Below are 26,416 nucleotides of genomic sequence, written 5' to 3' on the forward strand. Positions count from 1 at the left end.
ATCCTTAAATGTGAACTGGCAGAATTTTTAACGTTTATGGGGTTGAATGTAGGGTAAAACTTGAATTCCCTATGTATTTTGAGAACTTGTCTCAAAGGCTTTCAGATTGTCACATTGTCACTGCTTTTGCCATGATTGTTATACGCATCCCTTTAAACCATTTGAGTTGGGGACTTTTTTTTTTCTCTGTCAGTTGACACTAAAGTTCATTGTGAATTCAGTTTCAAGTAGTGGCTGTTTATGCAGAGGTGGGGAAAGAGCTCATGATCATATGACAAATCAGTACCGGTGACGCATACACACACAATTGATTTTGGAAACTAAATAAAAATGTTTCAGATTCCCCAGCTATGTTTAGTGGACAAAGAATACCACCTGAGTGCTGAACAAAGATGAAACTTTCTGAGGAAGGAGCTTAACAGATAAATTAAATGGAAAATTTTCAGTACTTTGTTGCGCTCTGGAAATACCAAGAATAACAATTTCCACATTGAAAAAAAACCACCTCACCTCTTTTGTCAAAATTCCTCTTCATTAAGTATGGTCTTTCAGTTCTCATACTGAAGGCTTTGCCCACCGCAGCTGTGTTCATGGCCACCTGCATATTTTAGAATATTGCCATTGCCGTACCCATACCCTTCCACTGCAGGAGATGGGGAGAAGGGAGGTTCCTTCCACCTCTGCCAGGGTAAGAAGCAACTTTCTTACTCAACAAACCATTTTGAGCATCCACCCAATCCATTGTTCATCACCTAGAGACATGACTAACATGAGGAATTTGGGCCAGAAGAGCTGTCTGTCTTCATTACACAAATCTCATGTCAGAAAAGACGACCCACGTGCGATGTGTCTTTGAAGTGTTGTGTCTGTATGGCATAGATTTATCGGTGCAAGAGAAAATGATATTGATTCCCATTTAATTGAAGAGTTTAGGTCTGCCTATTAATAGTCTGTAGTTAGTATATTTTTGTTTCTGAGTGCGCTAAAACTTCGTTTAAAAGACCAAAGCAATGACAGAAATTGCATTAATTTGCCTAATATGTTATTTTCTTGCTGATGAGCTGGTGTTCTGTGCGCTATGTTCAGGAGCCGTCAGATGCCTGCACGGCAGCACCCTCAGCACTGTGCCGTGGCTTATCCCTTGCAGGAAAACAAGTGCTTTCAGGAGAAGAGTCAGGTTCGATTACCTGTTAACTCTGGAGGTGAAACAAATCCATAGACAAACGGGACAGGCATCATAACTCATTTTTTGCGTGTTGTCTGTTGGCTCCACCAAACATCCACCAAGAGGGGTGTATGTGGAGATGGCCCTACAGGCATCTCTCTGCACAGCCAAGTCCAACGCATATTCAAACTCTTAGCAGCAACTTAAGAATTACTTTCTTGATTACATATTTCTGGGCAAACGTGCTCCAAATGACAGTTCTCCAGGAGAGGGGACTCTCTGGGAAGTCTGGTGCATGCAAATGCCTACTTTAATTTCACATTGTGCGTGTCTATATACATATATATATGAACTCCATTTATGCCTACTTTAATTTCACATTGTGCGTGTATATACATATATATATGAACTCTATTTAAATTTCTTAATGAAGCTCGTAGATCACTCTTGGCCTGCTGTAGCAGTCCCTGTGGCTAGGGTCAATGGTAGCGTGTTGTCCGCTCATGGCTGGAGACCATGAATCTACAAATGATTTAAATTGCAGAGTTCTGCCTTTTCACTGGAATAGAATTAAAATAACTAATTACAAATTTATTTTATTTTCGAACTAGAAATTTAGTCTATTTTTGTTTGTTCTCCTCATGACGTACAGCTGAGATGATGAAAACTCGCTCGTAATTCTTGTAGGTCTTGCAGTGTTGTGCATTGCAATTAACATTTCATGGTGTGTTTTTATGCTACGAAATAGTAGTTCTTCTTGAACCCATGATTTTTCCAAATATTATGAACTTCATAATTCTCTTATAATTCCCTATGGTTCATATCATCGTTATTATTAAGAAATCTAAACCAGGGAGTGTTTTGTTGTGCTTATCCAAAGAGAATGTGATCAGAATGAGTACAACTTTACTTAGTTTAGGAGCTGTAACCACCTCCAGCGAGGACTTCAGGCTGAACCGTGGGGCTGGCTTGTTGCAGGTATAAGATGATGTTCACGGGAAAAGGACTGGGCGTCTCTCTGTTGTAGCCCTGGAGAAGATGCTGAGAACAGGTAGCTGTCCCAGGCACAGCTGGTGAAGAATGAAGCGGAGGGCTGTATGCAGGTGAGATGAGATGATGTCATGAAGTGTTCGGGGACTGTACCCAAGTGGTAGAAATGGAGGTTTTTTGACTGTTGGAAAAATGGAGTACGATGAAGAGTTTACTTTGTGTTGGTTTATTATTTGGGGGTTCTTTTCTATCAGGGCTTCTGACTTGAATCAGTTTCCAAGATTTATATTAGATTTCTGTGTCCTTCATAGCATACATTGCTGCTCAGTCAGCTTCTCAGTTATGTCATCCGGACCCACTGAAGCCATGTCTGGAAGTTTCCAAATACCATTTGCTTTCTTTCAGTCTGCTTAAAAGAGAAAGGGCCAAATAAAATCAGCAGATGAGATGTAGCTGGTGAAGCAGTTAGCATGGCCTACTGTTACAGCTACCTGCTGCTGATCATTATATGTCCCCGATTTCAGTTGCTTCTGATATGTTCCAGTAGCATTTAGCTTTTTCTAGGGCAGTCACTTCCCCCAAAATGATTTAAAAATACTTTTTTTCTCCTTTTTTTTTTTTTTTTATTTCAGCTGAGTTGGCTTAGCCATTTCCAAGACCAAAGCTGAGGGGGAAAAACTGCCCCGCGGTTTGTTCCCCACCGTAAATTTGCTGCTTGAGTGTTGGGGAAGGGCTGGTGCAGCTGTGCTTGGAGGTGAAGCAGCTCTGTGGGGCGGCTGAGGCACTGCCAGGGATGCGTCTCTGTCCCTGCAAGGGCACCCGTGGGAAGAGGTGAGCCCATGGGGACCAGCATCGTGCTTTACTCGAAGCAGAGGATGGATAAGATGCGGTCGTGTCAAAGTCATGCCAAAGACTGAATCAGAAAGATAAAATAGCGAGCGTCTGTTTATTCATTAACTACTGTCTGTTCAGTGCACTGGAGAAGGGTCTGACATAGAAATGATCATATTCCTTTACTGTAGGGCTTTTGGTGTTTGTCGATCTGTGCATGAATGTCTAGGTAAAACAGTGGTGGAGATTAATAATGCAGAGGTTCACATCTGAAGATTATGCGTAAATGAAAACTGGCTTTGACCTTTAACCACTCTGAGAATAAATGTGCAGCCGTTTCTGTCTGGAAAAAGTAATACAGGGCATCATTTTCAAAAAATGAATCAGATGTTTTAGGAATAAAACTGTGCATCTTGATATAATAAAATTCAGAATGTACAAATGGATACTCTGCAGGGATGAAAAAAAGTATTCAACCTCTGTAAAGTAATTTTTAAAAGTCTTTTTCAGTTAAACTGGTAGCCATGTAATGAGCTCACACACCTGAACGCAGTTAGTTTGTGTTATATATAGCTGGGTGGGGAAGAGTGTGTCCATCAGCTCTGTAAAAACTGAATTACTTGAAATGGGTTCACCCAGCCAATCCGTAGGGCAAGTGGTCATAAAAGTATGCTAGCGACATAGTCTAATGTCTCTTCTTGTAAATTATTTTACCATATGTAAATGTATATAGCTTAACCTTTACTGATCAGAGCTGATTTATTGTTGTAGGTGTCTATATCAAAGGTCTGGATGGTGAAATATGTGCTATTAACAAGCCATTTCTATTTAGTAAGCCAAGTGGTAGTTTTGAAGAACGTAAATGTTACTTTTAGAAATGACTGTCAACTGGCCGGCATCCAGGGTTTCCAGTCAGTGAAATTTTTAGGTGAATACTTGGCTTTAAATACGTGGCAAAACCCCATTGAAGCATATGCTGAAGGCAGAGGTTACTCCTTTACTGAGGGTAGGAGCCGGGTACCTTGGTCCCACGCAGGTCACAGCCGTCGGTACCTGAGCTCAGGTGTTTGCAGGGGAGAACATCTTGCCTGCTAGGGATACCCAAAATGATGCGGCAGACCTGGTTAGGGGGGGATGCAGGACACGTTCTGCTCTGGGATTGTCGACAGTTCATGAGATGGCTATAGTTCTGTACCATATACCTTCAAGGGCAGGCGTTTTTTATCCCGCTGTGATAATCTGTTTGCTCAGTGCCATCCTTAGCAGGGTGGGAGGGAGCATAGTAAGTGCTCGGGGTGATGGGATACTGCCCTAAAGCCTGTAAATGGCAGCTCGTGTTTCTAAAACATCTTACCATTCTTTATTTTCATTAAGTGTGGGCTTTCATGGTGAGGGTGGAGTGGCTAATTTGATATTCATCTGTGCAAGCAGTTGAAAGGAAATTCTAATTACTTAACCTTTACTGCATGCCCCGCACGCTCCAGTCTACCCAAAACTCATCGCTCGGGGGTAAAATCCCGACCCTTAGAAAGTCAGTAAGAGTTCTGCCAGAGCCGCCTGCATTTCCCTGCTGAAGCACGTCAACATACGGCAGCAGTGCAGTTTTGTTCATGTGTCCATAGGCTCAGGGGCTTCGTTGTAGCCCCTGCACGTCATGTGTTTTCAGGCTTAATACCCTACCAACTGCAGACTTTAGCAATTTTATTTATTTATTATTTATTTTATTCAATCACATACCCTAGTGCCTTCCCAGAAACCTTTGGGGCTGATGATTTAGTTGTTCAAAGTTGAAGGACAGCTATGGTTTTAGCTGCGTTTTGATATTTCAGTAGCATTGCCTGGGGCAGAGTCCAAGGCTTTGGCATTCATGGAAGGTGACTTACAAAGCAAAAATCAAGCACCCAGCTCTGCAGAAAGGGGTGTCATTCTCCCATCAACCGGTCACCCCACCCTTGTAAGGTCAGGTGTTTCACCAGTTTGAATTGCAAACCATCCTTATTCCTGTACGTATGGTTTGCATAAGCTTTTGCATACAGAACTGGCTCCCAAGCGCAAGGAGGCGATTGCTCCATAGACCACAGGCGCCTCGTCCCGCTCCCCTCGATCCCGTTTCCAGCTGCTGCCCCCGTGTCTGCCTGTGAAATTCAAAGGGTGCAGTTGGTAACTGTGATGGGAGTGCCCCGTGCTCAGTCTCGGCAGCGAGTGTCTGCTCCGCTATGTATTATTCATGGGGTTTTGTACAAGCTGATGGTGTTCCAAAGCGAAAGGAGGAATTTTGGCAAACCAATTCCTTCTCCTGTAAAAAAGCATACTAATCTTTGCAAATATTGGAACAAATGGAGGAGGTGTTTTTTAAGGTATTCAAAATATTGTTGCCAAGTGTATTGTGTAGTATTCAGTGCAACCACTCAGAAATGTAAGCGCATTGGTGTTTTTGAAATGGTATGTCTTACCCTCGAAGGCATTCGATGCATAGTGCCTATGCCAAAGGAACAGTGGCACACAGAGAAAGCAGCGGAAAAAATGCTCTTTTGGATCAAGCATTTTGTACCACCTTACTAAAGCTGCAGTACCTGGTACAGGAGCCCGTTTGGATAGTAGGTCTTGCAAAAATGGGGGATTACGTGCTTGCATGGGGTTATTTGCAGTTGAAAAACTAAGTCTCTCTTCTCAAGAAGTCCAAAACAGGATCGTTACAAGAAACTCCCTACACATACACTGTATGATAGTGCTTAATTAGCTGTGGGTGTTCTGTTTATCAAATGCTGGAGGAGACTGGACTGGGTTAGGAGAGATGCCGTATCGGCACCGTTGGGCTTTCGGGCCATGCCTGCGTGACGGGTGCTGAAGGTAAGTCTTCTGTCACGGCTGGGCATTTTGGGGGGCTGACAGTAATGAATGAAGGAAATTACAGGCTCTAGGAAAGCATATTAAGCTATGAATCACCGAATCCTCTTGTTCTGCTGCTATCGGCTGACAGGTCTTTTTCCGTGAAATAAAACCCATTAATGCGTTCTTCGTCATTTTCAGTGACTCAAAGGCTTAGACCTTCTGCGAACTCTCAGCCTAATAGGACATTGTGCCTGTTTTTAGCCAAACCTATTTTCGCATGAGTTAGTACTCCTGTGCATGTCCAGAGTCCATGTTTGTACCAGCGCACATCCTTTCCCCCCTGGAGTATGTGTCTGCCATCTTGAGTACTTGCCAGCAGCTGCAAGAGGCATTTCGCGGTTAGACTGGGTACCATCAAATCCACATTTCTTTGAGCTTCCTCACCAGCCAGCACTGCCAACGCATTCATCTTGCTCTTTTCTTCTATCGAATATCCCATGACCTCTCAAATTCTTGCTTGTATCGAGACACTGAGAGCTGTATGTATTATATTTATTTGCATGTAGCAGAGAAGGAAGAGGATACTGGCATTTTTTAATTCCATTTTCTGGATCTGGATGCCTCCTGTCAAGAGAGTGTGATAGAAAACCTTTCTCTTCCACAGTGCTAGTTCTAGGGCAGCATAGCTTAGATCAGGGTAATCTCGAGCTGATGGGTACTCAGCGTGAAATAAATGCACTATGTCAGCTCTAACATCTCTCTGCCAAAAAAATCACAACTCGCACTGGAACTTTTACGGTCACCGCGACAGTGGAATAGCGCGGCTGAGCACAGTGTGCTGTTGTGCAATTTTCCTGTTGTGAAGTCGATAAAATGCCCCTTCGTGGCCAACAGGGAGAGCAGTGGTGAAATTCGTAGGTAGGTGAAGGCGTGCGGTGCACGTCAGTCCCCTCACTGGAGAAGGGGAGAGGGATGATGCAGCAGCTATTGCATCAGCTGCAGCTTGCCGTGCCATCAGCACACGTGTTGTCTGTCCAGCCCATGGATGCACGCTGGTAAGCAGCATCTGCTGCTGCTTGCCCTATAGCAGTACCACAAAGACCACTTCAGGGAACTGGGAGAGACCTTGGGATGGATCTCCGTTTCTTCTCTTCGTTGTGGACTGGCTTGCTTCATGTTCACTGTTTTTGGGGTTGGGTGGGGTTTTTTTTCTGGTGGTGGTTTTGACGCTTTTGAAGTTTTGCAATTGATTTTGGCAGGACCAAGATTTTGTTTTCTCTATATCCTGATAAAAATAAATGTAAAGCTGTGGCCGGTGATTTGGGAGCTTAGTTTCTATGTTTAGTGGGATCTAATCTTCTGATTCTTCTTTTTTTTGTAATATAGAGCCTAAACAATCAAATCCATCCTGCGTTCCACTTGGTTGTGCACCACTTAACTGCTTGGTGCTAGCAGAAGATATCCTAATTTAGCTGAATTGTTGTTACGTCTATACCATTTTAAGCAGCAGTGATTGCCACTCATTATCATTAGGAGAAAACGATTGCCTTTAGAAGGATCCTAGTAAGGAGGACAGCCCAATTAAGCAGAATGTGTTGTGCTAAGAAACTCCTTACAAGAAAAGATGTCACAGTTGTGTGTTGTAATATAATTCTATTATCTTGTCTTCCTATAACATCTGCTCTAATATCTCACAGAGGTACTCTCTGCTTTGTATGATGATCATCCATTCCGGCTTTTGATGAAATCAAAGCCAACTCAGCTGGGATACTGCCCTGAAAACGATCACACGTCTTTGGAAAAAACTGCTCTGCAGATATGCAGTTACTAAAATTTCCAATTGGAAGGAGCCAGAGACAAAACTGCTCAGACAAAATCTCCAAACTTGGCCAGATGAAATAAAAAAAAGTTGCCCTTGCTTACCTCAGGTTTGTTCTTCACAGTTGTTCTGAAAGTGAAGTTCCTGCTGGTGAGAACGCAAAATCTGCAGAGTTTGTGCAACTTCTCTTTGTCATTTATCGGTGGTTGCTGCCGTTGATCATTTTTTGGCAGATTTGGTTAGGCTCTCAGTTCTTTCATTTTTAAGCATTATTCATTTGCTCTTCTACTGATTTTTCCAGGAGAGAAAGGGTGATCTCTTGTGGTTAAACTGCATAACTAGAGGCCTTATGCTCTTTCCCTGGTTTTCTCTGACATTTCTTATTTCACCTTGAATTAGTTACTAAGCTCTCTAATGCTTTGCTTTCACTTCATCTATAAATTGGGCGTGAATGTTACCTTACTTGCATAACGCCAGTGTCTTGAGGCTAAGTGTAAAGCTGGTAATGCTTATTAATGTCTTTGGGTAGTAGGTGTTAAAGACACACAAAGTAGCGTCCCTTTAGTCTCTTGCATCTGATTCCTGGGCCTGTTCCACCCTTGCTCATTTGGGCTGCTCTGCCTACTCTAAGGCTCCGATTCTGGAAACTTTATATCACCACCTAGCTTTCCCAAGCGCTTTGCATTTTCTCCATGCAAAGCCACTCCCTGTTATTTAACCGGGCTGGAATGTGTGGAAAGAAGACACTTTGCACTCCTTGCCTTGAACGCTTTCCAGCTCTTCCGTTAACTGAAAGCACTGGCTGATACGATTAGCTTTAAGGTTTTCCCTGTAGTCTCATTTCTGTGAGGAGAAGTCAAGATGTTTTCCATCTGCCTTGCTGGTCAGGTTGACAGGCTGAGCTAAGGAATCATGGCGCAGGTCGCTTCAAACAGCGGAGACCGTAGGGTTTCTTTCCAAGTTTGAGCTTCTACGTGGTGGTTTGTGTCGCTTTGTATTCACCAGCTCCCATGCGTCGGTGTCGGGATGCTGAGCTCATGGTGCTGGTGTTCCCACGCCATGCTTCAAAATCTGCTCTGTACCTGGGATAGTGCATCATCCTCACAACCTCGTGGTTCCCGCGATTGCAAAATGTGGGGTCAGGAGAGTTTTTCTGCACGTCGGAATACCAACCATGTGGGTTTGCACCTAGTGAAGTGTTTTGCTGCTGCAGTGGCAGCTGGTAATACTTTTGTCCCCTTTATTTCTTTCCCATAGGCCTTTATGTTGTAGATGTCAAGAATATTCTCTGGTGCTAGGGAATATTTGGGTACATGAGCCTGTGGAAGAAAAAGTATCTTTTTTGATTAGATGTTTTGTGAGCTCTTGAACTTCACATGATTCTTTATGAGAGCAGGAGACTGGACTCAAAGACCTTCTAGCCCCATGTTCCTGTGTAAAAAATAAGAAAATGATGACAATTGATTGGGTTTCCTACTCCTAAACGTAGTCCTCCTAAGTAAGGTTGGCATTTACTTGAGCAGTGTAACATGCAACACCACGTTTTGGGGACTGTTCAGGGTTAACTACCATTTTCAGGCTCATTTTGTACAGCAATTTGCCTGATATCTGTCCTGCACACTTAATTTCTATAAACTCTTAGCAAGATCCAGGTATTCCTTGTAGTGGGAGTATAAGCTGTTTTCCGGATATGTACATTTGCTTAAGATGTAACAGATAGATAAAGAGGGAAGTCAAAGATACTTTGAATTATTTTCTCTTGAAAGTAGGAGCAGTTAATGAAAGAAAAATAGTAAGAGAGCAGTGAAACCTTCATGCTTCTGTCCAGACACTAAATTAATATATATATAAAGAAATCTGGCACTCTTTCCAAAGGAACGAATGGTGAAATGTTATTTTATAGTCTTTACAGCACTTATATTTTTAATCAAAAGAAACACATTTGTGTTGGGTTTCTGCTAGATGCCTCAGCACGGATCATTTGAATCACATTGTCCAGTGGGCATTTTTATTCATTTAATGTCATTGGAAATTTGTTTTGGTTTAGAGCATGTGATTTGAATACTAAGGAGAGAGAGGAGGCAAAGAATTCAAAACACGGGTAACATGAGGTATTGCAGACCCATGAAAGTAGGCAGTGCAGACTTCTTGCTTGCCTTGGCCTGTCACTTTGTATACAGATACATATAAAAAACTGAATTCAGTAGTAGTTGAGATACCATTTGGTCTTGGTGAATTTGCTGAATGCTCAAGCAATAGCTTGATTAAATGTCTTCAAACTCTTTGAAATACAAATAAAAGCTTCAAATATAGGAGGTGTATGGTACTGAAGCACTTTTACAATAGGTGAGAAGAAGAAGGTTGGAGCAGTAACTTCAGACCTGCAGTAACTGGAGCTGCAAGTTTAGGCTCTGTCTCTCTCATTCTCTTTCTCCTGAGATGGACTCACAGTTGAAAATGCTACTTTAGGTGGCAAAGCTGCTTTGGGACCAAACTGTGGGATGTTTGAGCATGCAACGCAGCCTTGCCCCAAACTTTACTGCCCATTCCAAATAAACAGATTTGCCGTTGTATTGCTTTCCACGTTGTGCAGTCGTTCACGGTGGTATACAAAAGGCTGCTTGTCTTATTTTTTGCTATTTTGCCCTTTGATCTGCCTTTGCGTAATACCAATAGCTGTGTGGCATCAAGAGCAATACATGGTCCGTGGAAAGCAAGCAGCCTCCTGTGCCTGGGAGAAAGCGAAGTCTGACTGCCAGTCCTGGAGTACGGGCACTGAAGGTGTCAGCGCTTCAGGAATCAAATGTTTTGCAACGGCTGGTATAGAAATAAATGCAAATATATGTCTAAATAGAGGAACAGTGGAGGGGGCTTGGATTTTTTAATGATTCCTCTGTATTTAGGCGAGATTTGAGCTCCAAATCCTCTATTTCTGCTGCTCTGAAAGCCGACGCGCTCACACACCCGGTGCTGCGTCCGGTGTTGGAGTTGCTCTTGGCCATCAGGTCCTTCGGGCTGTTTTGCTGGGGAGGCGCTGAGCAGCGGGGACGAGCTCTGCCAGGGCTGCTGCCGGGTGCCGAGTGCGGGATGTTTGCGTGATGCACGCACGCTTCTGTCACGCTGCAAGGACAGCGCGGGCAGCTGAGTACGCAGCGATGTATGTGTATTTGTGCCAAAATCTGCCTTGCAGTGGAGGGTGGCGCATCAACCAAGCCCAAGAGGTGGGATTGTGCATGGGGAAACTGGAACAGAGTTACCAGGTACCCCGGTGTTTGGATGACTTTGCACAGAGGTTTAAAATAACTACTTCTTTTGTAAGTTTGGGCATCTTCAATCTTCGCTTTGTCATTTTGTGCAGTACTTCTTTGGTTTGGGATTTTTAAGTCCTTGGGGATTGAGCTCTGGCTTGTGTTTCATGTGAGCCCAGAGGGCAGGAAAAATGTGGAGTGTATTAATCGTACATCAGATTTCCCTGTGATGTTGTTTTTTCTCTAGAGATCTGGGAGGAGAAGCATTAGGAGCTTGTCACTATGATTTTTTTTTTTTTTTTTGGGCATCCTGCTGATTTTAAAATGTATTCTCTGCCTTTCTCTTCACTCCGTTACCTACGGACTGCAGGGTAACCTGAGACCAAGGGCAAAGTGAATAAAGCAATTTTCGGTATGGCCTGTTCTGGATATATCTCTTTGCAGACAAGTCCTAGACAGATCCCTGCCCCAAGGAGGGTACAGACAAGGGGAAGCACCAAAAGAGGTGACAAAATCCAAATAGACTTGAGGGCTTTGGTTGTCTTGCCTTGCTCCAGTGGTTCACAGCAGTCATAGACACAACGTATGGCTGCTGTACATTGCTGGATGGCACAGAGCAGCCAGGGGCGTATTGAGTGAGTCTGGCCCCGTATTCATCAGGCAAAAACTGACTGCTTAATTTCCACTCTAGTGAATCAGAGGGAAGAAGAGGGATAAAATAATGAGCAAAGAAGTGGACAGGGTTGAGTAACGGAGCAGAAAGGAAGGACACCGAACAGTGCCGGTCGAGAGAAAAGACAGATACCGCCATTCATTTCTGAAGATACTGCACAGAAATCTTTGGTGTGGAATGACAGATAGCATTGGCAGCGACAGCCAGAAAAGCAAGGGAAAAAGTACTGGTTTTCAGGCCTTTGGAAACTTGAGGTCCTCACCTGTGTGTCAAGTTCAACACAGTACAGGCGCAGACGCGGCTGAAAAAGCGAGCGCGTAATACCGATCGGCAGAGAATTAAAGTAAGGAAGTTGACCTCTAGCCAAACCAGTGAAAGCTGGTGGTGACTATTTAAATGTTTCTATTTATAAAAAAGATATTTATAATCATGAAGTTTTTACCTTTTTCCCCGCCCTCTTCGATTTGGCATGCTCTCTTCGTGCCGGGGAGCAACTCCCTGCCATAGCCATTCATCCAAATTTGAGCTTTACATTAAAAGCTGATAAAAAGAGAGTGGGTTTTTCTTCTAAAAAGCATTTTATTCACCTTTCTTTAATCTTTTTGGGGGAAAACAGCTGAAGCTAGAAAATTGGCAGAGTTGCATGCCTGAGCCATAGAATTCACTTTCTCCATACTGGTGAAAACCAGATCTGATCCAGCAAAATTATGAGAGTTATAAACAAATCTTCCATCACCCCGCTGGTCACCCGCTGTGGTCAATTATAGTTTTGAAGCTGGCATATAAGTATCAGATGTTTGGCTATTGCATGTCTTTGCTAATCTCCAACCCAAGTAAAACCCTTTGGCGTGACATATGCTATAATTTGCTGAGTTTTTGAACAATGGCACATTTTTGCATTTCATTTGCACTTTTCATCCAAGAACCTAAGAATATGCTCCCGTCTCTAAAGAACAGAGTAATTAATCAGGGCTGTTTGTAGGGAAAAGGCCTGGCTGTGGGAACGGAGACATAGACAAAGTAGAAGATGAATTGTCTATATCCCACTGCTTTAATCACTTGGAGAAATAGCTCCTGTACATATTACGATTTTAAATCATTTAAATCTTATTTGTAAAGGTATCTTAAACCAGTATTTTTTGCACACTTAAGGTGTGTTTTCACTCAAAAAGATTTTCTTGTTCGATATTAATTTTTTAAAGATGCCATAAAGCTGTTTGTGCTCTGTTGTTTTTAGAAATCTCTTTGAGTGTTAGATCAGTTATACATCTGTTTTCTGCCGGGAAGACTTCCAATTTTGCCTTAATTTCTACCCATTAAAATTGTAAAGAATAACCTAAATAAATGAGAAATATTTCCAAGAGAGAATACTTATTAAAATATGCAGGCAAGTCTGCATTTTAAATCCAGGTGGTGTACTTCTCGAGGTCTGTACATCCCCAGAATATAAATGTTGATCGGTGCGCCACGTGTTTATGCGAATCAGCCACTGAGCGATGGCAGGAGAATGTGGAGAGCTTGTTTGGTAAGTTGTTGGCGCTTTTTATCCCTTACCTCTCTGCTTTTAATTCTTTCCTCCTCCGTTGCTGTCTCAGCTGTCCTGCTCTTTCTCTCCAGGGTGCTTCCTCGCGAGCTGTGTTCCTCTCTTACAACCTTCCACACGTGCGTACGGTTTTACCGTAGTTGTTACAACCCCGGGACCGGAGCCAGGGCTGGATTAAGGCTGCTCCTGCTCCTCTATCTCCAGTATTCAAACAGGCTATTAGTGAGTCTGCTCTGGTGTCGCTGTTGCGTGCGGAGGGTGATCCTGGTTTAGGTTGCTGTCTTCCAGCCACGGTGGACAAGACCTTTAGTCCTGCTTTTCCCACGTATCCCTGCTTTTTGTTTCGAATGTGCTCACCGCACTTGCGTCGACTCTTTCCTTGCAGGATGGGTAGTTTTAGGTCCGTGCTACAAATACAACTTTTAGACTAACCTCTTTGCAGGGAGGAGATGGATGTGAGGAGGGAATTGAAAGCAGTTTGGTGGAGCTGACAGGGTGGCTGAGAAGCATCCCCTCAGGCACGTTACCTGGTCTTGTGATGCTCCAGTGCAGTGATGTTTGTGGGGCTGTTTCATAACTGAAGTAAACAGGGATTAAGGTGACCATTCTGCCTGGGACTGCCAATGTTATACCTATTGGTAGAATTATTGATCAGTAGAGTTAGATGCCACATATTTACAGAGCTGGGAAACTGGGCAAGTTCTTCCCCCTGAAGAAAAACACTAAATATGTACCTCTTCCTTAACGTATTTTGTAAAGTCTGCTTGGCCCCTAAGGGCAGAACCTCTCCCCTGTACTTAAAGGAATAGTAAAAGCTAATGGAAAAAATACGTTTCCTACTCTGGCTTCTTTTCAAAGGTAATTGTTGCATATCACACAATCAGAGATAAGATGAAATTTAGTCATCGTAAAGAGGTACAATTCCACTGTCTCCAGCGGGTCTCCACCTGTGTGTGTCCCAGCGGGACTGGGAAGGTGATGCTGTGGAGAACATGGCCATAGCTGGCTGTTTGTAGACCACAGGAAGGGAGGAGAGCTTGCTCTCCGCGTTAGACTTCCATGCATCTGTTACCCAAGGATGATAATGCAGCATTTGCTCTTGTAAATAAGTTCTGTTTTTTAGCATGACAGTGATTTTGATTAATAAATGTGTGCCCTCTGTCTACGCCTGAGGGTTTAGATGTCATGGCAGAAAGTGACTTTTGTGCCTGAATGAATGTGTATGTAAATTATTTTATGTCAGTAGCTTTACTTATGTCCTGCTCCACAAAAATTCACAGCTGCAAGGGCTTCTGCATAATGGTTTTTTGAAGCCCAAGCAGTTCAAATGCCAGGAGTCATATTTACAAAAGAAATTCAATAAGCCCTTCAATGACACTGCGAGCATCTTGACGCTGTCCGTTATTTTGGCAATTGTCCATGGAATTCCCCTTATAGGAAAATCCTGTAAATATATAGTCTGTCTCATATATAATTTTAAAGCCAATCTTTAAGAATTCTGTTGCTGAGATAGCATTTTCTAATAAATTTGTAAGGGTTTGGAGTAGAAAGGAGGCTTCTTCGGAACCCTCTTGACCTCTTCCTTGGGCAATTCTCTAGGGTTTTCTGTAAGAATTATCTCTAGGTGACATTGTAAGTGTCTTGAGGATATTCAGAAGAGCTAATGAGGGCCACTTCTGAGAGCATGAGTCATCTGTGACATTGAGTTACAGATGTTGATTGTCTTTGAGCTCTGCACACACAGGCTTCATCTTGGAATGTCCCCAAAATGATGTGGTGGTGGCAGCTGAAATTACATTGGTCTTCTCCTTTCTTTTTATCCACTGTAGGTGTTCTCTGCCTGCCGGACAGCTTGAACCTTCACAAAGACCAGCAAAGGTCAAACAAGCCTGGAGAAGTGCAGATGTTCAGCCAGTCAGAGCTAAGGACCATCGAGCAGTCTTTACTTGCTACGCGCGTGGGGAGCATTGCTGAACTCAGTAAGTACAAGGCTGTTGATCGTGTTTGGGTTTCTTTCCTTGGAGTAAAGCAAAGCTGCTCACAGAGGAGAGATGAGGGGGCACGTGTAATATTGAAGGAGACGTTGGGTCTGATCTAGCCATGCTTGTGCTCCATGGCCAGTTTGAAAGCTGAAGCCATAGGAGAAAAGAAGTCTCGTGCAGTCTCATAGCAGTGCCTATGACTTGTCTGCATACACTGCTCTCATTTTTAATGGTAAAAGATGCTTTATTTCATCTTCCTTACGTTGCATTTGAGAGCACCTCACAGCTTGGCCAGACTTGCCAATGTCTGTTGTATTGAGGTCCTGTCTCATTTCACTGGCATGCTTATTTCGAGATGGGCAGGCAAAAAGCTGAAGGTTGCAGTAAGTGAAGGAAATATCATCACAGATTTAAAGCAGAGCTAGTTTGATCTGTGTTACAGAGGGTCCTTCACCCTGCCTTTCCTTCTCCAGTAAGAAGGAAAGAACCACAATTCCAACTTGCACCAGGGGAATTTGTGCCTGGAAGATAAATTATTTGCTGTTAATCAAAACACTTTTTGGGAAATGTGAGAATCTATGATATCTGTCAAAATCTGAAAGCTTTGGTTTCAGCACAAATAAATTGTAGGAGGCAAATGCCATGTGAATTGTTATGTGACATGGAGATAAAGTTACCAGAAGTGCCTTTTTAAAATTTTTATTTTTATTAAAATAGAGGCTTTCCGATCATGTTTATGGTATAGTTAGAGATATGAAGCTATGAGTGGGAAAACAGAAACATTCAGACAAAAAACGTGGGTTTTTTTTTTTCCTGAGGTCTGTTACGAAATTTTGGGGAGAAATTGAAAAGACTCAAATCTATGAAGATACAGGCTGCCCAGCTTACTGTTGTTCTTATTACTGAATTCTGTGTTACCAACATCGTAAAGAACATCTATAGATATCTCATGTTCATTTTCCTGGCGTTTTCTGTAGCAATGGGAGTCTCCTCTGCAGCTCCATCGTATCATCAGGGCTCAGTTTACGTGCAGTTCATGAGCCCTGTGGATGTACTGTCTAAGAAGCCACAATATGAATTTCTGTTTTCAGCTTGCTAATTTTTCTCTGCTCTGGTGAAACGTCAACAAGCCAAGAGCACTTACATGCCTTAGCGTGAAGTGTTGCTCCGTCTCTGGAATCAGGTGTTTGGTGTTATTCAAATTAAGTAATTTATGCTTATTTATTTCATGTGCATGAAACACAACAGTAGTGTCTGTACGCCAACTAAATTATGCATGATACAGCTCTCTTTCTTAAAATGCATATGGTTGTGTTTTAATAAATAAGTAATCTGTGCATATGTCAGGGTTGGGTTTTTTTCATTCTGGATTTTTTTGAACCTCTGTACGCGACCCAAAAGCCAGACTCCTTAATTACCACCACCACCACCCCCACCCCCCGCTTTTTAAATTTGATTTCGAGAAATCTATCATCTCTAAGTAGCCCTACCTTAGATTCAAACGATAGGGTTTGCTTTCTCTGTGTCTGTTGACTGCAAACACAGGCAGAACGCTCTTCAGGGTGGCCAACTGGAGGAAAAGAGCGCAGCAGTGGGAGTTAGATGCAGCTGTCAGAGAGGCTGGCACCTCCAGCACGCTGGTAGCCCTCCAGAAAGCCCTCTGGACAACCATCGGGGTACCTCCCCGGCCCCTGCAAGCGGATGCATGTCGGGGAAGAAGCAGTGGGAGGAGCGGTAATTGGCAAAGCTCGCAAGGCTCGGTGCTGAGTTGGGTAGAAATCTTTGCCGTGGAGCAGCGGCGGTGCAGAGTTCAAAACTGAGCTGTGAAACGTGGAGGGAGGTGCAGCAAAAACCTGTGAATTTGGGGGAAAATTGGGAGATGGAAGGAAAACGGAGGGGTGAGGGGTACAAGGGGGTTTGCTCTTTGTTCGGTGCTTGCGTGTTTGTCTCCGGCATCAGCAGAGGCTGTGACCCGGAGGTTACGGCGAAGCCTGTGCCGTGGAGAGAGGCTGGGGAACCGCAGCGTGGGGGCAGAAACGCTGAGCAGCGGGGAGAAGCCAGTGGCGAACACCTGGGGATCAGAGCACGTTGGCAGGGACGGAGTAGGCGAAGGAGGATTTATTGTTGCCCCGGTGGTGGGAGGGGGTTGGAGAGCTTCAGAAGCGGCGTTGCGGAAAGGAAAGAGGATATGGCAAAGCTCTGGCATGGAGAAGGTGGCATATGCGGGAAAGGTTAGGTACATAAAAGCCCCTGCTCTTGTGGGGATGAATAAAGGTGATGAGGGAGACTCTCTGGATAGAAGGAAATTAAGAAGATAGCGCTTGTGAAGAGGAGGAGGAGGAGATGGCAACCAGGAGTGGCAAGGACAGAAGCTTGGCCTGCTGGACCAACAGAGCAGACGGTCCCCAGGCGTGTGTCCGTGATGTCCCACTGGCTTGCAATATCCCAGGAGCCAGGACTTTATTTCTGTTCTCTTCAAAAGAGTGCAAAAAACAAGGGTAAAGAGTGATCTTGCAATAAAGCATTTTTAATTTTATCTCAGGGAAGAAAAAAAAAAAGAAGAAGAAAAAAGGCAATTCTAATTGAATGAGATTTCCTAGAGTTTATCAGCATTAATAATTAAAGCATAACAAGTACGCAGAATAACTGGAATTAACAAACGCCCGCATGTGGAGGAAAGGCTTCCCCTACGTTCAGTTCTGCCCAGCATCCTCGCGCGCAGCGGCACAGCCGGCTGCTGGAGGCTTTGAGACCGGGAAATCAAACGTGTCCCCTGGAAGACAACAGCTGGCAAACGGGGCCCGTTTACTGCCCAGCACCTGTATTTCGGCTCACATCTTCTTAGTTTCTTCACAGGCTGTCCGAGGTGGAAAATAGATTGCCAAGGTGAAAAGCCGTGCGTCTCGCAGTACCTTCACCTTGCCCTACACGTGATGGCCCTCATTTGTCTGCTCCCTTCATTTTTTCCTTTATGCTGTCGGCATATTAAAAAAAGACCGTTTAGGTAGAGCTGCGTCTCCCCGGAGGGGGTGGCAGAGGTGAGAGAAAATGGGGAAAGGTGGGATCGGGTTGAGGAATGGCAGCATCCTCTGGGAATGCTGCGGAGGAGGAGGTCAACCCAGGCCGGCATTGACGGCTCTTCATGGCCGGGCAGGTGCAACCAGACTTGCAGATGCTGGTCCGGTCTCCCCCAAACCCAGTTTGCCTGGTGGTTCCGCTCTCGTCTCCTGAGGTTAGCAGGCAGCGGGCACTGGTCGTCACTGGGACGGCCCTGCCCTGCCCAGCAGCGGTGGCGGGGCGAGGGAGCGCCACCGGCCCTGGGGCACTCTCCCGAAAATGGGAAGAAGAGGTGATGTTGCTGACTTGGGGCTGGGGTGGGGGGGATCAAAGGAAGGGTTTAATCTCCAGGACTTATGAGGAGAATGTAAATAGAGACCTAATTCTGCACCACAATTACAGCGGTAATGTGTGATTCCAAGGAAAAGGCTTGAAAAATTAATGTGAAACCTTATTCATTAAAATATAATGAACATGGCACAAAGTTAAGGAACAACAATAAATCTGGCCTATGTTATATTGGCATTTAGTATTCAGGAATTGTAATTGCCTACTACAGTGTGTTTTAAAATAATGTAATTTCATTTGAAATGCTTATTATATAGAGAACATTGGGAAGAACTGAAGCACAGCAAAAATAATAGGATTTTAAACAGTAGCCTGACAGTATTTCTCTGTTTAACCATAGAGAAAATATTTCACAGGACTTTTTTTTAAAAAAAAAAAAAAAAAATTTTTTTTCTGTTTTTCCTAAGTTTTCCTGTATTTGCAGACCAGACCTAGAGGAGAAGGGGAATATATCTGTTTGGGTTTTTTTCAGAAAGTTTGGGGGATTCTTCTAGTTTTCTAGTTCTTCTCTTTTACTTCCTCCCCTTTCAGACAGGGAAAAATAAGTAGATTGAATAGAAAGAGAAAGGAATATTAGGAAAAGTTTTGGCTGTTGAGAGATCCCATGACACTGCGTTTTGACCTTTGAATATTTTTCCTTACTTCTTTACATGCATGTTTGCAATCCACAGACATTTATGTTATATTGTTAAATATAACACTCCAACACACCTATTCATCACCTACCTAAAAATACCGCTGCAGGCTTGGAGACCAGATGCAGAAGGGATGAGGCGCACAACTGGAGGTCGCTGGTGTTTTGCTGGATGAAGGAGGACCCTCTTTGTCTTGCCTGAGCACGTAGGTGGTGACAAGGAAGAGCAGAGTCTTGGGGTGCGCTGGGCACCAATCCTGGCACCAAGATATATTCCTCCCTCGCTGCCTTGGAGTGAAGACCATAAGGTGTTAATGTATGGGCGAGCTGGGACAACCACCCCATGCTGAGGCACACGTGCAGGGCTGCGGGAAGGGTTGTGTCTCTCGAGCTGCACAGAGGGATAAACTGTGGCTTAGGATGTCACCCAAACCGTGTCTCCACGCTTGTCTTCAGGTCAGAGCAGAAAACTCTTTGGGGTTTGCTTTGGGCCCAAAGATGGCCAGTCCGCTATGGCTTTCCTGGGTGAGAAGTTTGCCACCCAGTCTTGTGCAAACCACGGTGACCAGTGGTGATGGTTAGTCTGAGTGTTAACCACAACAAGTAGGCATTTTTATTTTAAACTGTGATAATCTGAAGAAGTGGAGGGGACTTAACACTGCTGATCTCAGAGTTTTTTAGCCTTTGAATGGTGTTTAACATAGAGCAGCTCCCAGATGTGATGTTCAGGCTGGTATTTCCTCCACGTCACCCCTCAGGTCACAGCAAGGTTTTCCTTTTTGCCCTTGGAAAAACGCCACCCTTCCCCATCATCCTCTCTTTGTTTCCACAGTGCTGAATGTATGTATTTCCAAAATAACAGCCTCCCAGTAGATCTTTGCACGCTTTTAGGGATGAAAGGAAGGGTTACTGCGCAAGTGTAAGTAGGAATGTGATTGCACATACCAATACTGTTTTTCATTTCTCCTCGCAGCCCTAGCCAAGGAGATGATGAAACTCAGCATCCCCTCCCTTGCCTTTTCATCTGATCTCAATCCTCTGCAACCACCAGGAAGGAGCACTGCAGGAGCCATACAAATCGATTCATGTGCTGTAAATAAGAGGTTAAACCTAAGCTTAGAAGCAAATGCCAGGGTAAAGGTGCTTGCTGGAAGGGTGGCATCTGAAGGAGGGTTGTTGCAAGTGCTCTGCTTATTTACTGCCAGAACAAAAGCCCTGTTTGTCAGATATTTTTCTCAGACTAAACAGCACTGTAGAGAAAGGCCAAAGCTTATTCCCTGTGAGCATTTTGGTTCATGCAGCGCAGTGCTGAGCTAAGCGGAGGTTCTAGCCAAAACCTGCAGTTCAGATGCAAGCGCTGCCTTCGGCGTAGGGTTTGGCCATAGACTGGCAGCCGGTGAGGGCACTCTCCAGAGGTGGTGACACTTTTCCTAGTTTTCGAGGGTCCTCCGCTGGGTTATGGCACAAGATCTCTATGTCCTTGCTCTCCCACCACTTTCTGGGCCTCTTGTTTTCGGTTCCTCCTTGCTGCGATCCGCGTGTCGACCACTCCGTGTGTAAAAGCTGAAAAGAGAAGTTGTTGAGGTGCCCCTTCATCCCCTAGCAGAGAATACGAGACAGATTAATGCAGTGCTTAAATGCTAGGTAGTTTCTTGCCCCCAGTAAGTGCTAGCTGGTTGCAGGCTCCCCTAGCTGCTACTCCATCCCCTTGCAGCCCCTTCCGAGTGATGGACCCGAACCTCCGTTCGCTGTCTGCATCTGTGTACAAGAAGGATTATGGGTTACTTAATATCCCCAAACAACCTCCTGCTTTTCTTTCCTTCCCCCATGAGATACCCATTATCCTAAACCATAAAGCAATACATTTATTTATCAGTGGAAACAAAGCGGGAGGGAGGATAATTTGAAAATACCAGGCTACACGCTGCTAAGGCTTTACCTTCCTTCTCACTGCCCTGCTGACTGCAGGGGGGGATTTCTCTCTTGGGTTACAGGGGCTGAACAGAGGCACTTATCGCTTGCCTGGGTCCCTGTCTGCTGTCAGCACTCCTTTGGGGGCTCCCTGGCTCCCCCGTGGGTGCGAATCATCTCCCTTCTCCTTCCTGGGAGCTGAGCCGGGGTCTTTCCCTGCACAGGTGGTTTTGTTCCTCCGGGGCTTCTACCTCGTGCTCTGAAGCCCACTCAAGTTTTATGATTAGAGGCAAGAGGCGTCACGTTGGTGACTGAGGGATGCTGGAGTGCCAACCCTCCACCGCCTTTCCCCAGTATACTGATGTATCGGCTCAGGGCTTCCCGACGTACATCACCCTTGAGGTGCAGACTGCTATCGCCCCTGAAATCCTGGGCATCAGAGCACGCTCGGGCTTAAAACAGCATTTTCCTTTCCTTAGGTTTGCAGTCCTCCCCGTCCCTGCTGGGCAGAACACAGGCAGTCGGTCAGGCCAGGGTGAGCACTCTTCAGCCGTGGGAGGCTCTTAAATTCAGAGTCTGAGGACATGGGTCTACATAAGGCTGAAGAAAATCTAGGAACAGTGGTCCATAAGGCAGTGGCGGTCTGCAGAAGGAAGGCTCTGCATTAGGTTGGCAGATGCATAGCTTATCCAAGTCAAAGCTTGTTTTGTTTGGAGTTGACGTGATTTAAGGGGAGTCAAACATAAACATCATGCTTGCCGCGTTGGGTTGGAGATTTCGAAGGTGATAGTGTTGTTATAAAGGTATGTGATCTTGAGAAGGTTTAATTATTATTGTGGCTTTTTAATGGGATATATCCAATCCCTAATTTCTTAGTCTTCAAAGGCTTTTCAAAAACTAAATTGCACACAAACACTCTGTAATATAAATAGAAGCTTCTTGTGATGGTGGGATAAGTGGAGATAAAAGGTTAAACAATCTGTGGGAGGCCACAGGGAAGCCACTGTAAGGAAATGGGCTGCTCGTATCCCGGTCCTGTCTTTTGGTGCTGAATTCAGAGTTTGGGACCACAGCTCCTTCGTTTGCTCTTCTGTGGGAGACATGAATGCCTGTTAGGAGAAGAAAACGTTGCCTGGGGCAGGAAATTCACACAGGGGTACGATGTGGGCATGTGGAAATGGCAGAGATGGGGAGGTTTCTGCAAGGTGAGCTCGATGGTGAATCTGTTGCACGTGGGATGCTCCACTGTGGGTTACGGCACCCCAAATGCACCCACAGCCTGAGGCAGCTGGCTCTTGAATCTGGAATATACTCTGTGCCAAGAATAGCACAGCTTTATGTTTGGAGATACTTTGTGCTAAGAGCATGTGCACAGTGAAATACATACTAAACGCTTTCTAGTATGCACCCACCCTAGCTCTCTGCACACTTCTTTCCTGGTATAGATGGGTCATCTTGAATTAACAGGAGAAAGTCCTCCAACAAATCATTTGAATAAAGGCTTCTCTCGAGGAGTTTTTGCTCAGCTGACTTTTGAAATGTAGAGGTTGATGCAACACTGGAGGCAGAGCAAACATGGAAGAACAGCAAAGCTGAAATAGAGAGTGTAAGGATGGCTCGGGCGGCTGACTGAGCGGCTGGCTGGAGGCAGTCTGCCATGGTACAGGAGACACAGGCAACTACTCGTATTCACCTGCATTCATGCACTTACAGGCATATGCTGGGGTGAGCTGTAGCAATGCATCACTTTGATGCAGAAACCAGAGGCAACAGGGAGGTAGAAAGGGAGAGAGACTTAGCTACAGTTGGGGAAGGGTGCAGGATGGCTGTGGCTACCAGGTAGCACTCTGATGGAACAGACCATGATTTATTATCAGGGTTATAATTCATGTTTTCAACACAGTCTCCCTGGAGCCGGTCGTGAGCAAAACCGTAGATCCAAGACTTTTATACTGAGGTGTGAAATGAATCCAGGTCAAGAAAGTGAGTTTTGCACCTGGATCACGTGCTTGTAAGGGGGCAAACTTTGGCAACTACTGGCCATGACATCAAGCTGGTGTCTGGAGCGCAGCTCCCTGACTGATACTCCTCCTTTTCGTGGTCTGGCCAGGACACAAGGGGACGTTAAGGGCTCTGAAGGACAGACACGACTCCAGTCTGTGGCTCTTTGCAGGAGAAAATGTTGGCCCAGGTAGCACAGCAAAGTAGTAATACTGTGGGGCATGATTCCTGAGAGCAGACTACACACATTCGAGTCGTAGGCAGCTGGAAGGATGATCAGACCGGCATTATCAAGCTGATGGGTGCTGCCTGCAGGATGCGGTCATGCTAGAAACATGGCCTGCTGCTGCTTCGCAGGGTCCTCTAACAGGGCATCACGTGGGAAGAGGGCTGTGGTGGAAACAGAGATTCTCCTCTCTCCCCTGGGCTTTGAAGGAAAGACACAGGCCAAAGAACTGTGTGTGGCTTGTTTTCAGTGTGCAAAAATATCATCGTTAAGTTACTCTTGTGGTTTTAGGACATGTTTTTGGAACAAGAAAAACTCGAGGTAGGTGTCAGAGGGAGTGGCCGTGTAAGCATCGGTCCAGCGTCGTTCACCTCGGGGTCGTGGTTGTGCAGACACACGCCCAGCTGAATGTTTTAGGCTGTGGAAGTTTATCCCTCTGAAAGAACTGAGCCTGCTCCTATGCAGTCATGATTGCAAGATCGGGTCCATCATGACAGACCATAAAATGCCGCAGGAAGGTTCTCAGATTCCTCTTTCTTCCTCCTCTTTTTGCTTTTCTTCTTTTTCCTTCCTCCTCTGTTACAAAATTAGAAACGGATATGTTATTTATTAAGCATTAGGCTCTAAAATAGTAAAAGCAGTGATAATAGCTTTTACTGAAGCCAACCACAGTAAAAAAAAGAAAAAAAGGCTTTACTGGTCCCTGTGGAGAGGGCTCAAGGCGTCCGTTTTGTGCTGTACGTTGTTGTGTGTTGTATACCACCCCCATCCAGGCTGGAGCAGCTTAACTTTCCCTGTCACATCACATCTTTGGCTTGAAGTCAGTGAAGCTGTTCCTTAAATATTCAGTATTGCCTTAAACCAGGCCCGTGTCACAACATGCGCATTACGTAATATTTTCAATCTTTAAATCAAATGTATGTGGACCTTGCGTTGATAAACCGTGCTGAACTGCCGGCAGCAGCGATGGGCAAGTCCTGCTTTAGTCATGGAAAGGATGAAATGCTGGTAGCTACAGCGGCAGCTCTCCACACACTGCGGTGCGGTGATGGTTTCGTGGGTCCTTTGCTAGCCGGCGTGTGAGGCACCGCGTTGCTTCTGTGGGCTGACAAGCTCCAGCGTGGAGCCGCGTTGCTGGAGCTCGTCCCCGTCCCGATCCAGGGCTGCAAGGCAGTTCCAGCCTGGGGCTTGCCGCTGCCTTTGCTGCCCTCTGAGAGCCTGCCCTCCAGTTCTGGCTTCCCAGCTTCAACAACAAAAATATCCTCAAATATCCCTCCACCTCGCTGTTCTTTTTTTTTGTGCGTGTGTGTCTACCCCACACAACATGATATCTTCCTCTCTCTGGTTCTGCCAGCAGAGCAGTTTGTGCGTCGGCTCGCTTGGCTTACATTGCATAAATTGTGGAAGTGTTTATTTGGTTTAAATTAAAAACAAAATAAAATTGGCAATGTCTTTTGTCAGGCAGATTGGCTTCCCAGTCTGTTCCTCAGATGGGTTGCAGGCGGTGGTACCGGGGCGAGAATAAGCGCAGGGGACGGCAAGACAGGGATCCCCACCGAGCCCCTTCGTGCCGTGACGCCACAGCTCTCGGGAGCTGTGTCCATGGAGTTATAAGATCGACTCAGCTGCTGGGATTTATATTTTTTATGGGTTTTTTTTTGGAAATGATGGACTCAGGATAGTTATCGGCCTTTCAGATGTGCTCAGTTGATACATCTGAGACATTTTCAGGGCTAAAAAAGAGGCAGAAGAGCCAGCAATGCTACGAGCAGGTAACTCCCCCTTGCAGAGCGTTGCTGTGCTGAACATGGCTCTGAAGTACAGAGATGGCTAATACAAACTGATAAGGGGAGCTTGCCTCTCTGTGCTTGGTCACAAATTCAAGGTTGCACTCAGTGTTCAGATATACCATGGCTTTTACAGCTGGTAAGAAGAGTATATATAGGTTGGGTTTCCCAGATGAGACTTGAGTTGGTTGACCGCTGGAGACCAGACCAGTGAGTCCCATCGTGGAGCTGGTTTCACATCCATGGGCTTTGGGGTGCTCTGGCCAGGATCAAAGAGAGTTTCAACTCTTGGTATATTCTTTGGAAGAAAATGGAGAAGCAAAAGCTTATTAGCAAGGAAGAATAGAAGCAACAAAACGTGGTAGGGATTGAAAACGACACACATGCGTCTTGAATCAGATGTTACACTACGCTACGTTTTACAGACTATGCATAAGTACAACCATGCGGCGTGTGCGTGCGCCTGTCAGCTCCCTCGTCCCTTCTTGGCACTGACCCTAGTGCACAGATACACCAAGGCGCAGTCTCTACCCTGAGTAATTTGCACCGTAACTGGATGCGGCTGGAGGAGGAAAAGGGCACCAGGGCATGGAGTGGATTTTCCGAGGTTACACTGTGGGATAAAATAGAGAGCAGCGATTCCCGTCCTGCCTCCAGTGCTCTGCCTGTTGGGTACCAAGGTCATAACGCAGCTTTTTATGCTTGCTTACTGTCCTCTGTGAAGCTCGATGATTTATAGGTATTGATTATTTCAGCTTTGAGTTGTCTCTGATAGAGGAATGTTATAATAATTGTTAATATAGAAATTATTTGAAATGTAACCAGAGATAACCCAGCAAAGGCAAAAGCAAGATCTAAGCCAATCAATTCTTGGTATAATGTAATTAAATGAGGCTTAAACTTAAAGAAGCCATTAATTCAGCTTTAATGGCATGAATTACTTTGGGTTTCTTAAGAAGCAGTTGAGGAAATACAGAATAAAAGGATGAACTCCTGGCCATATTGCAACGGATGGGAGCTTTGCCATTGATTTCAGTGAGGCTCGAGTTCCTCCAGCCTTGCATCAGCAGCGATGCTGAGCTGCCCGCCCTGCCTACGTAATTTTTGCTGCTGCTTTTCCTCCTTACTCACCGCGCAGCTTCCTCTGGTGCTGGATGTGTCATCGAAGTCGCATCGCCCCAGCGCCCAGGGAGGAATGGGAATGAAGTAATGCAGTAATGCTGCTGTCTGAATCTGGGCCTAAATTGCATCCTGATTTTTATTCATCGTTGGGTGCAGAAGTCAGAGGCGATCTCTGGTGCCTGCTGTCTAAATCCACTGAAATAAGACTAGTCAGGTGCTTAACTTTAACCACGTGCTTTAGTGCTGT

The 26,416-nt window shown here is 45.0% G+C and overlaps 1 protein-coding gene across 4 annotated transcripts in view; it reads left to right on the plus strand.

Annotated features, from left to right (window-relative positions):
- ABTB3 (ankyrin repeat and BTB domain containing 3) overlaps window positions 1-26,416 on the plus strand; it is a 178,644-nt gene that overhangs the window by 87,031 nt on the left and 65,197 nt on the right. For all 4 annotated transcript variants that reach the window (XM_049822331.1, XM_049822332.1, XM_049822334.1 and 1 more), the window contains exon 2: window positions 14,931-15,080. In XM_049822331.1, the coding sequence (XP_049678288.1) occupies window positions 14,931-15,080 (150 nt within the window). The remainder of the gene's footprint in view (window positions 1-14,930; window positions 15,081-26,416) is intronic.

Source organism: Accipiter gentilis, chromosome 18, assembly GCF_929443795.1.
Source record: "Accipiter gentilis chromosome 18, bAccGen1.1, whole genome shotgun sequence".
Lineage (NCBI taxonomy): Eukaryota > Metazoa > Chordata > Aves > Accipitriformes > Accipitridae > Astur > Astur gentilis.